The 12,991-nt window shown below is 36.4% G+C and overlaps 1 protein-coding gene across 1 annotated transcript; it reads right to left on the reverse strand.

Moving 5' to 3' along the window:
* Positions 1–3,922: 3,922 nt before the first annotated feature.
* On the reverse strand, positions 3,923–12,742 carry LOC149926733 (uncharacterized). Its single transcript, XM_090158860.1, has 4 exons — positions 12,635–12,742; positions 11,848–12,274; positions 6,400–6,566; positions 3,923–4,436 (listed from the first exon to the last, which is right to left on the reverse strand). Exons 2-4 carry the CDS (start codon positions 12,119–12,121, stop codon positions 4,041–4,043), a joined length of 837 nt encoding a protein of 278 aa, XP_090014986.1. The 5' UTR covers positions 12,122–12,274; positions 12,635–12,742; the 3' UTR covers positions 3,923–4,040.
* Positions 12,743–12,991: the final 249 nt, after the last annotated feature.

Raw genomic sequence — 12,991 nt, forward strand, 5'->3', positions numbered from 1 at the left:
CATATTCATTCTCCCTGAGTATAAATAAATACATTCTTGGTAATATGTAAAATAATTTCCATATCAACGCATTCCATGTTTTAGAAGTTAACTCTATATTTACCGTCTCTCCGCGTAAAGATTAATGAAAGTAACACGACACCGTCGATGCAAATTGAAACCGACAATCGTCAAAGTAATAAATAAATTAATTAATATTAAATACTAACGCCAATCCCGACCATTGAGTTGGGAATATTAATCTAGAGATCCAATCAAATCTGCTCACCGCGAAACAAGTTTTTGAAAATTACGAATGTGCCGTCTCCTCTAAAATGACGAGAAAACGTTATCATATGACCCGTGGCGCCATCCATTACTTTTCAAAAAAAATATATTTTTCCGGAAAACGCGTCTTATTTGAACGAACCATTGAGAGATAGACGGCGCCACTGGTAGAATGATAAAGTTTTCTCGTCATTCGGGAGCAGACGGCAGTATTCTTACTTTTTAAAAACTTGTTTCGCGAAATACTGAAATCCGACGTTTTGTGGACCTCTAGATTAATATTCCCAACTCAATGATCTCGACTGAGGTATCATAAAATGTTGCAGCGGACGCTAATCACGAAGAGATTGAACATGACGACTCCGATCGCGACGGTGGCTTAAGCCAAGAAGCCGTCGCTTTGATCGCGGTGGGACTAGCCATCATCACGTTGGAACTCGTGGCCATCGGCTGCATCACCTATCGACGAAGATGCTTTTTCGAACACGGACATTAAAATGACAACGATCCAAATTATGTCGTTGCGAGGTTTAAATCGAGAAGACGTAGCTATTTATAGCAGGGTTGGAAAAAAACGGCTTTTTTAAATTTAAAAAACCAGTTGTTTAAAACGGTTAAAACCATTAATAAGAAAATGCTCAAATTGCTTAAACCTAGCCCTCATTACTTCGAAAATACTCAAATTGCTTAAACCTAGCCCTCATTACTTCGAAAATGCTCAAATTGCTGATATCTAGCCCTCATTACTTCGAAAATGCTCAAATTGCTGATATCTAGCCCTCATTACTTCGAAAATGCTCAAATTGCCCCATTTTAAAATGACGTTTTTGCGCGTCACAGTACCTTTACATTGTGAGGTATAGCAGACTTATTTACCCGCTTTTATACCCTAACATGGCGGCTTATTTTCACACGCAAAATGAATTTTAAGATCCCCTAATTGCTTATATCTAGCTCTCATTACTTACCTACAAAACGGAAGGTTAAGTTTTAGTTTTTTTAATATTTCTAATTCATTTCTCAATATTTTTTAATAAAAAAAGTGGTTTTAACCATGTATTTTATTCGGTGATTAAAACCAGGGTGAATTAAACCAGTCGGGCTGGTTTCTGCCAACCAGACATGGGCATTATTTGAATAACATTTTATTTAAATAAATTACTAAATAACAAAATATTCGATCATATTTATTCGTCGATTGACAGAGCCAAATATTTTAGATATATTTATTTGCCAAATAATCAAATATTTTGTGAGGACGTTATTTAGTAAATACTTTTTTTTTTAAATATTTCCGACTATTATCTGATAAATAAGGTTTTACGAATATTTAATGTACATTCATTTGATAAATAGTTTTTAACAAAATATTTTCAGACGTTTATTTTGCCGAATAAAACAATTCAAATAATTCAAATATTTTCTTTAATGCAAATAAGGAATAAACAGTTTTCTTCTTTTTGTTTGGTTAGTCCATAAGCAACGTAACAACAATAAGTATCACACTTCCTATCATTTAATACAAATTTCATAACGGACACTGGCACTCTCGATCAACTTCGACTTGAGCTTGAACTGAACTCGGTAATATATTTTCATCCTTGGTTAATAATGTATTTTTTTGGGATCTCAATAGTCGCCATTTTACTTAATGCCATACTTATTGTTATTAAGTTACTTATGATTAATCGAGTAAACGTTTGCGATATTTTTTTTCTTTCTGTTCAAATAAAATGGTCGTCGTCAACCTTAAAAGTCTTTGACACCAGAATTAATCCCAGTTCACATTATTGAATTAATTGGGCCACTTAATTGTGTCCAACTAATTGTAAACAAGAACTAATTGTAAACAAGAAAATTGTATAACTGTATTATGTGAACTGTAACAATTTTTCCCACTTTTTCTATTCACACTATATACAATTTTCTCGCTCGCAATTAGTTCAATACAATTAAGTATCGCAATAAAATCAATATTGTGAACTGGGCTTTACTTTCAGTATTTGAACAATTGATAATCTTGCCTAAGATTGAGAGCTCAAGTGGCGAACTTGAAGAATTATAGAGAAGAGGATGGTTTTTCATAGCGTTAAAGGAGTAGAAAGTAAACCGAAAACTCGTCTGCTAACAATCGCTACGACGTATTTTTAACGCAGCTAGCGACAATAATTCCGAGATTCGGTTAAACTTGGTGGTTGAAATGTGAAATTCAATGATGCACGATCTGCGCGGCATTTTATACTCCCTTTAAGGCTTTTTAATCTAAATTCAAAAATGAATTTAAGCAGAAGTAAATAATGGAAGTGGCCCCTTGGTTGGGTTTGGAGAGGTGTCACCTTTGGGAGATTGACAAGCGCTTGCGAATCACTTTCCTAGAAACAACAGCCGTTTACAACGGTATCTTTGGACAAAGGTATATATAATAATAAGCTAGGGTAATACCCAAGGCACCACCTTAGGCCTAAGTCATCGAGCGACTTTTAAAGCCTTTAATTCAGGTGACCGGGTTACGATGCGTAGGAGGGTGGTGGCAAGCCCTTTAATTATTAAAGTTTAGGCCGAGATGGTTTTTTTGATGAGCATCGGATGCCTATCATGACGTCAAATCGGAAACGTGAAAAATCGTACAGTAACAAAATGTTGGCATCGATTACTCAGCGATGTTTTTGATGAGCGTTACTGAACGTACCCATAGTTAATAATTCAATTTAACAGCTATACTCTTGCTAAAATATTTGAAAAAAAAAAGATATTACATGTATCATTTGGGGAGACGTAAACTACTAATTTTCACTCAAAATCTCTAGAAAATTGACTAATTTTGCGTCGTTACGACCGACGAAAAGCGCAAAAAACGGCCGAGGCTTATAAAACTTAGTATTTTTTCCGTGGTTTGAGTGAAAATGGATAGTTTACATGCCCCCAAATGATTTTATTTTCCAAATTTTTCAAAACCGTAGGGCTAACGGAAAACTATGGATACGCCCTCTTTTAACAATCAAAGTCTTAAATAAAATATATTTTATCCCTTTGAAATTATTTGTATTGCTATTATAATACAACACGGAACAGAATCGACTCCCAGATTTACGCAATTTCGATTATAGCAGACGCTACAAACCCAAGAAATGGCGAGGGAACGGTGGCGTCGCAGCGCCACCTAGAACAGTTTCTGTCGCGAATATTCAATTACCTTATACTCGTTTTTAAATTTACGCTAATAAACCGTAACGCTATGGGAAACCATTACCGTCACTGAGAAAATACTCTTCTGTCAAACTTTAGAAATCTGCCACTAGAGGTCTTAGTCAAGATTATCCAAAAGTATCTCTAAAAAGTAACGCGGCCTTCTTGTTTGAATGTTGGTCTTACGTCACTGTTTTTAGCTTAAAAATATGGCAATACTTTCAGCGATTTTACTTGCGTCTAGCCCTCTCAAATAAAGTTATTTTCGACGATCTATTTGTAAACTACGCAAACCGAAAATAGTTGATGACCGAATAATTAAGTCCTATTTTATTTTCAAAATAAATTTATTTGAAATGATTAGATAAAACAGATATTTTGGACTTTTTATTTATAAACTAACTGTTTTAAAAAAATATTTTAGTATATTTATTTCAAATACTTTTATTCGATTAAATTATTTGCAACGTTATTTATTAACAACCACTAAAAAAGATTTATTTTATTCGTTATTCAACAAATGATTTTTTGCCAAAAATTGATGGAATTTTAATAAAACTAATAAATAAAAGGTTTAAACGCGGTGTCTACAATGTTTGAACAATATTAATGGCGTCGGGTCGTCGATGAGAATCGTTTTTGACTAGGCCCGACGTGAGAGCGTCCTCGGTGGGGAAGAAGAGGTGTTGAGAGGACGTCGTCGGAGCCGGGAAGCGAGGCGTCGATGGCCCGTTGCCGAGATGATCCGGATGCGGATGATACTGCACGTCACCGACGAGGGATGACGGCGGCACCGAAGGCGGCCCGGCGCCGGGGAGAGGTGACGTGCCCGGGTAAGTGAACAGCCAAAGTCGGTCCCCGACGAACATGGGTCTGGCCGCGTACATTCCCAGCGAACAGTAATACTGCTGGGCCAAACTTTCCAAATCACTCGTGTATTTTCGCTTCCATTTCGTTCGCCGGTTTTGAAACCATATTTTAATCTATTAATCCATTAATCGTTAATTTGATAGGATACAACTAAAGCAAAAGTAACGTTATAGACATAAGTATGACACTTCCTATTGTACTTTCTGACCCATCCGTTTTTAAGCTCCGATTTCAACTCGCAGTCGAACTGACAAGGAGACATCCCGAAGTGTAACCCACCGATTTTGTTCAAACTCGGGGGATTGGTAGACCTTCATGTATCATGAAAAATCCTAAAGGGGATTTATTCAATGGGCAACCGTTTTGCCATGGCAACGAAAAATATATTTGACAACAAAAATTTAAATTTTCCCATTGAAAATAACATGGGATTCAGACCGATTTCTAGCCCCCCCCCCCCTGTGAAACATTTTAACAAATTTCGAAAATGCCAAAAATAGAAAAAAATAGATAAAAATTGACAAAAAAAACATCAAAACTGATCATCTTTTGATCAATTTGAGGTCAAAATCCCTTGTTATTTTCAATGGGAAAATTTAATATTTTGTGTTGTCAAAAACATTTTTCGTTTCCATGGCAAAACGGTTGCCCATTGAATAAATTCCCTTTAGGATTTTTCATGATACATGAAGGGCTACCAATCCCCCGAGTTTGAACAAAATCGGTGGGTTACACTTCGGGATGTCTCCTTGTGAGTATAGCGTGTGCAGAGAACTAAAACTAGATTACGCAATAGCTCTGAAAATCAGGTTGGTGATAGTCTTTCTTAATATGGGTTTTAATAAAATCCGGCTATGTAGGGGGCTCTGTGCTGAGAAATAAACCTTGTTTGCGCTATAGCTCTGAAAATCAGGTTGGTGATAGTCTTTCTTAATATGGGTTTTCATAAAATCCGGCTATGTAGGGGGCTCTGTGCTGAGAAATAAACCTAGTTTGCGCTATAGCTCTGAAAATCAGGTTGGTGATAGTCTTTCTTAATATGGGTTTTCATAAAATCCGGCTATGTAGGGGGCTCTGTGCTGAGAAATAAACCTTGTTTGCGCTATAGCTCTGAAAATCAGGTTGGTGATAGTCTTTCTTAATATGGGTTTTCATAAAATCCGGCTATGTAGGGGGCTCTGTGCTGAGAAATAAACCTAGTTTGCGCTATAGCTCTGAAAATCAGGTTGGTGATAGTCTTTCTTGAAATGTGTTTTCATAAAATCCGGCTATGTAGGGGGCTCTGTGCTGAGAAATAAACCTAGTTTGCGCTATAGCTCTGAAAATCAGGTTGGTGATAGTCTTTCTTAATATGGGTTTTCATAAAATCCGGCTATGTAGGGGGCTCTGTGCTGAGAAATAAACCTAGTTTGCGCTATAGCTCTGAAAATCAGGTTGGTGATAGTCTTTCTTAATATGGGTTTTCATAAAATCCGGCTATGTAGGGGGCTCTGTGCTGAGAAATAAACCTAGTTTGCGCTATAGCTCTGAAAATCAGGTTGGTGATAGTTTTTCTTGAAATGTGTTTTCATAAAATCCGTCTATGGGTGTTCAGTTTAGTACGTTCCAGTTTTAAAACCATCGGTGCGACTCGCTTGAATGTACGCCAACAAGCTTCTTTTCCGAAAAATCATACATGCCCCTTCCTTGAGAATATCAACTCATAGGCAGTTCATTGATGGAGATTTTATGAAAACAATAATAATAATAATCAGCTAGGCTAATACCCAAGGCACAACCTTAGGCCCAAGTCATCAAGCGACTTTTAAAGCCATTAATTCCGGTGGCCATGTTACAATGCGTAGGAGGGTGGTGGCAAGCCCTTCAAGCCACGCGAGCCAACAGCTCCCTACACTAACTATTACCGTTAACCTCAACAAGTTTTTATGGAAGGGAAAACTGAAGAACTCGGAGGAAACCTTGAGTATATCACCTCCTAGGCAGTTCTGGTATGGGGATTTTATGAAAACAATGATTGACATACTTATTTTTATTATGTTACTTAGGTTAAAGAGAGGTTAAGTCGGAGGGACTGACCTGCGTTTCGGTGAGCTTTAACGTTTTGGACAACTGCGTACGTTTGCTGACGGATAAGTATTTGTTTTTATCGAATTCTCCTTCCAAGGCCTTTATCTGCGCTGTGGTGAACGCCGTTCGTGGCCTCTTGCGCTTCTCAGAGTCCGCTTTGTCGTTGGGGGACGAGTCTGGAATGGAATTGTTGTGATTTAGTGATTCGTATATTTCATACGAAAGATAATATCCATCTGATTCGGGTAGGTACATTGGTTCGAATTTCAATCGTCCGAACGGTGGAACAAATGTTTCAATTTTTCGAATTGGACAACTTGTTTGTTTCATTTTTTTTTTATTCAAGGAAGAAAGGGCTGATTGAGTCTGAGAAGACCGCGAGCCCGGCGAAACACCATCCGATTAATCAGGGCGAGATATGTGTAACGGCCACGCCAACGGGGGGATACGTGGGGACAGGGGTGGGGACACCCGTGGCGGAAGTATTCCGACCACCCGTTGGGGAATTGGTAGTCGTCCTCACACGACCATCCACAAACTCTGCCTACCGGACGCCTGGGATTACAGGAGTGAGCCACTACTCCCGGCTTGTTTGTTTCATTCGTCCGAATCGGTAACATCACGTGTCCGAATTCTGTCGCTAAATTAGTATTTCTTATTACTGTTTTTTTTTTGTCCGGATTTTTTTTTAGTGCAAGAATTAAAAATAAAAAACTACATTGTAAATATCGTTGTTTGTTCAAGTTGTTTTTTCTTAATTGCTGCTATATCTATATATTTTATATTTTACTTCATATTCATAAAATGAAATTTAAAATATTTCAATAATAAACGGATATAAGCATTATAATGTCTAATCATTTTATACTATTATGTCCATTTTTCCTTTGGCCGATATAGTAAGTGGGAATTGCGTTGAATGTTGTGGATATTTTAGGTTAGGTTAGGTTCACGGTAATGTTACTATTTTCTTATATTAACAATATTAAAAAAAAAACAATTCCTAATGTTCGAAAAAACGGACAAACGATTATTCGAACAAATGAAATTCGCCAGTTAAGTTAACATAAATTGAACGACTAAATCACCAACAAAAGTTGTGATAAATTTTTCAGGCAATTAAATACGTTTTCGGACCTACGATCCTGTTTTCCGGCATTCGGACAAATAATCATTCGAAAATTTGTACCACCGTTCGGACGAATGAAATTCGAACAAATGTACCCAAATCATGTGATTACATGGTGGATTATCGCGACTTTTTTCTTATATTAGTTACTTTATCACCGGCAACTTAAGTGCTGATTAATTATTATCGCGGAGATCTTTTATCGCTAATCTCTTTTATAACGTAAGAGGTTATCGCTGACCACTTTTTATCGCACCATTTTTTAACACTTAATAATATAATATCAAAAAGACAAATTTTAATAGGCAAATCAATGAAAAAATTTCACACGTATATGTAATTAATATAAAGTCTAAACAAGTCTAAACAAAATTAATATTTGCTACAATGCCTTTCACGTAATCAATAGAAGACCGATTTCCAAAATCATCAACAACTTTCACAATTCTGGTATCTAATCTCTTGTATTTTTGACGTTGTTTTATTAACCGACCACACTAAAATGAAGGAAAATATCAGCGATAAAAATTGGGCGATAAAATAAACTGGTCGATTAAAAATTAAGCCACCCGCAATAAAATAGGTGAGATATAAATGTCCGCGATATAAAGAGCGTCATAATCCATCGTGCAACGGAATTATGTACCTTCGTAAGCTTGAGGCCGTTGTCAATTGGCCCTATTTTCTCACCCAACCGCGGAAGCATTCACCGCATCACGGCTTAATATTTTACCACTTGTATTACTCCGCTTATCGATGCAAAATAATTCATTTCTAAATGTACATGTAAAATTAGCGAGAGCTTACGAAGGTACACTTATCTCTAAGGTATATATTTTATACTTTTAATAATACACAACAATTAATGAATCTGGAATCTAATCAAAAAATATTTCATAATACTATGGATTTAATCTTAAATTTAACTTCTGCTGAAAATTATTTACAAGGTTATAATTTACTACTATAAATAAATTATTCCGAAAATATTTACAAAGTTATAGATACTACTATAAATAAATTATTCCGAAAATATTTACAAAGTTATAGTTACTACTATAAATAAATTATTCCGAAAATATTTACAAAGTTATAGTTACTACTATAAATAAATTATTCCGAAAATATTTACAAAGTTATAGTTACTACTAAAAATAAATTATTCCGAAAATATTTACAAAGTTATAGTTACTACTATAAATAAATTATTCTTAAATATTTCGAAAATAGTTTGAAAATGAGTGCCCTAGAATTTAAAACAATTACGCAGAGTGATAAATTATTTTATAGAAGGACGAAATAGTTACGTTAACTGAACGCGGAAACATCACAGAGCGTTGACAAAGCACCCTAAGAAACCAAAAATCATCACCATAAATTTAACTAGCTTTTCGTCACACGCATCTATTAGAACAGTTGGCAAGCTTTCAGCTTCCCATTAACTCTCCCAATCAATCGACGTTCCTATCAACTATAAGATGATCATCGAAAAGTGGCGATAATGAAGCGATTGACAAAGAATTAAAAACCACCAATTTCCCATCCTTAATTTAACGTTTTTTTTTCGGTGGGCCCCTAGCTACAACGCCGGGTTATATTTTTAAAAGTTTGGCCACGTTCCTCGGCCCGGGGTTCCTGTAGACGCGAGGGGTAGGTAAGGGGACATTGTCAAGCCTTCTTTCGACACCTTGAGAGCGCGATGGGCGGACCTAATTAAAAGAATAACGCTGGCAGCGCGAAAGAGTCTATTTTTTACACTTGAGAAGCGAAATTAGGGGACGAAACCCGAACAGAGCCAAAGAAATCATCGGTGGCAGCTGCGATGACTTCTCTCCATTCTGCCATCCCGATGGCCGCGGATCCCTGTTCGCTACGGGGGATAAGATGGGGCCTATTACGAGGTGCTTGGTGTAAACCCAGATGGGTACAATTAGGACTATCACCGAGCGCGTCGATGACAGGTCGTGACGGAGCGGAAACTACGAACTAATGACACTAATGGCCAACCGAACCACGACGGCCATCCCGAGAATACTTTGGCGGGGGTGTCGGTATGTTTATTTTAAAAATTGACGATTTGGTTCAATTTTAGGACTTTTAATTACGCGGCAATAAGGTCATTAGGGCATGAACATTTTCACTGCCTTTACGAAAATGGTGGATCAAATTTCATTCTAAAATTATATCAAAAATTGGATATATTCCAAATTCGACATTGATCATAAAATGCAATGCAAAATGCGTTATATTTGATTCAATTACATTATATGAAATTTAACTTTATTCTAATTTCAACGGAATTTGATACAAACAAAATTAGGCCCAGTTCACACTATACAATTAATTGGAGCACTTAATTGAAACCAACTAATTGTAAGCAAGAAAATTGAAGAGTGTGAACAGAAAAAGTTGGAACAATGGGTCCAACTTTTTCTGTTCACAATGTACAATTTTATTGCTTACAATTAGTTGGTTTCAATTAAGTGGCCCAATTAATTGTATAGCGTGAACTGGGCTTTATATTTAAAGATGATTGCAGTTGGTTACAAATTTTGACATTTTATTTTCGTAAGGGAAGATTTTAGCATAGTGATTAAACTAGATTACATTTTAGTAACTGATATGTTAGTAAATTTCGAGTTTCTTTAGTAAAATAATGTTATTTAGTACCCACGAACATTTTCAAACGTAAAACTCGAACACCTCAAAGTGTCTATAAGTTTGCTTATAAAGTTCGTTAAGCAAATACCTGTTGGAAAGCCAATAGCAAATACCTGTTCTTTACAGAAAATGCCAACAATTTTAGGACCACTAAGCAGCCAATTTTGGAACCCTTTGAGGGCCAGATAAATTGTAAAGTTTAGATTATCTTTAGGGTAAACGTCGATATTTGAAGTTATATCGGCTACACTGATAGAAATAAATGTTTTATTTTATAAAAGTTTTCCAATATTTAAAACCATTCAGGGTAATGCTATAGAACATATTTAAACCTTCTGCTCTCCAAATTCAGTCCTTTTGTGGTGTTAAGTACTTATTTTAAAACATTTTATCCATTTTACCAGAAGTAAATTAACCTAAGTTATCGAAATAGCGCTCAGAATCGGAGGGCGTTTTCCTTATGAAAATGATGAGAAAATCGAGTCAAATAAAAGCTAATTTCTATCCCCGTCTTTTGACGCGATAAATTGCATTTGGGAATTGTGGGTATATCTATTTCTATGTGTAAAAAATGGTTTCATTAAAACAAAAACGGTTTTTTTTGGCCTAGGAGCGTGCAAAATTTCAAATTCAAGATCAAAATGTAACTTCATAAGGAAAACGCCTCCAACATGGGGAGTATAGCATTCTGATAACTTCGGTTGATTTACTTTTGATTTTACTTTCAGTCCTTTATAGGCTCTTACATATTTTCATTGTTTTTATTATTCAATACGAATCAATATATTAACCATTATCATAAGCGCACCTGAAGTATAGCGGAACATAGGGCGGTTGAAAACGCAAAAATCAATAAGGTTTTTCGGCATTTGATATAGCTCTAACAAAAATTCTGCCGCGCTCCTATTTGGGTACGCATAGTTTGACGCCTTAATCAATATTAATATTATTATTAATAGTTTAGTTCTTTAAACAAACTTTAAAAGACTAAACTATTGTTAAATATTTCAGGTGATTGGAATTTCTTCACATAGTGTTATTTTAAAGAAAACATTCAAAAAGGAAATATTCAAATACTAGTCTCGAAATGGGTCCATATAATTTTTTCTTCGTTTAAGGGAACTAAATAGGTAATCAAAAGAACTCAATGTACGGAGCATAACTTTTTTATTCCTTTGCCACAAGGTCTGGAAAAGGTTTAGTCTTATTGCTACTTCCCTTTCAATACCCCAAAAGGTAATTTATTAAATATGAAAGATTAAATGGGTATAAAATAATTTATTCGAGCTCTTTTAGTACCTAAATGGTTGGAAATAAATTAAATGTCCCATTTTAGTCGTTTACAAAATTGGGACGACAGACAAAACTGTAAATTTGTATCCAAAATACGCGTTTTATAAATTTTCGTGGAGTGCTATAAATATTCAATAATTTTGCTAATTAAACATCAAAATTTGAGATAATCATACAGAATCTCTATCTTTAAAATAACGCTATTTTGTAACTTATTTTATAACCAGTTTAAATCTGATTTAGCCAAATTTTAAGGCTTGGTTAATGACGTTTTCTAAGTAAAATTTCAGTTTCATATAATTCAAAACTGGTGAGTAACGGAAAACGACAGAGCCGCGGTGTTAACAACAATCCACTAAGGAAACAATTCTCACCATTGGCATCTTCGTCATCGAAACTAGCGGACGTCGACTCTTGACTCGACGTGGCCTCAACTCTTTCGGGCCGACAGACTTTACTTCTAACGGATTCGCTCAACAAGGAAGACGCGTTATCGACGCTACCAGAAATCGGACACGGCAAACTTCGATCTCGCGCTGCGGGAACCAAGTAATTGGGAGCTACGTAATCGGGGTTTCTATAAGGCCTGGACAAAAGACTCTCGATGAAGAACTTGGAGGGACAGTCCGGATCTCTAACGGTACTCATGGCGCGCTACATATCCTCGAGGAAATTAAGACGACGCCGAAATCTCGGATGTTGACGGAGGCAGCGGGCGAAAAAAGAAATATTGGAAAGGCAAGTCCTCCGCCAATCAGATCACGAGGACGTCGAGAGTGACAACTCCAAAAAAAAAAACCTCTCTTCCGAGTGTCGGTGAAGTAGAAAACAAACAAAAAAACGTATCAGCATCTCTCGCTGCGTGAGTAATTGAAAGCTAAAATGCTATTCCGAAATAGCAATCTCGGGCGACAAAGAGCGCCTCGAGAGTGTCGCCAAAGAAGAAGGTCGGTTGAGGGCGGGGGCCCTCATTAAGGCCCTTAGAGACTATAGGGCTCCCTTTAACGAGCTTCCGTCGAGGGCTGATGGTCTCTAGAGAAGATGGGACACCATTTCGGCGAGCTGTTGTTGCTGGGTTGATATCGAGTGACATATCCCCAAAACTCACGCTCGCGAGCGGTTCTTCGGCGAATAGAAACGGACCGTAAATGATATACTTACGAAGAGATTAGTTTGATTTACGCTTACAAGTACGAGATGGGCAATTGCTTCTAATTGATTCCATATGCTGGACCAAAGTTGAATACGGACCAGATTGGTTTGTAAACGCGCCAGCCGGTATCGAAACAGTTTTATAACTTTACAAGACGACATGGGAATGAAGTCCGATTGGACTATCAACATTTATCGGATAAAAAGTAAGGTAAATTTAGAGATCAACCATTGGTCGCTAATTGGTCAGTGCGAAAAATTAAAAAGATCAACGACTTTGGACCTTACTTTAATTATAATAATAATAATAATTAACAAGGCTAATTCCCTTGACCCAAGTGATCTAGTGACTTTTAATGTCTTTTA

Source organism: Leiobunum rupestre, chromosome 9 (assembly GCF_980474605.1).
Source record: "Leiobunum rupestre chromosome 9, qqLeiRupe1.1.hap1, whole genome shotgun sequence".
NCBI lineage: Eukaryota > Metazoa > Arthropoda > Arachnida > Opiliones > Sclerosomatidae > Leiobunum > Leiobunum rupestre.

Coding starts and splice junctions, on each gene's coding strand:
- LOC149926733 (XM_090158860.1), bottom strand. CDS start 12,121: ATGAGTACCGTTAGAGATCCGGACTGTCCCTCCAAGTTCTTCATCGAG. Junction 6,567..11,847: donor CGATGACGAAGATGCCAATG/GTGAGAATTGTT, acceptor ATTCCATTCCAG/ACTCGTCCCCCAACGACAAA. Junction 4,437..6,399: donor TAAAGCTCACCGAAACGCAG/GTCAGTCCCTCC, acceptor ATGGATTAATAG/ATTAAAATATGGTTTCAAAA.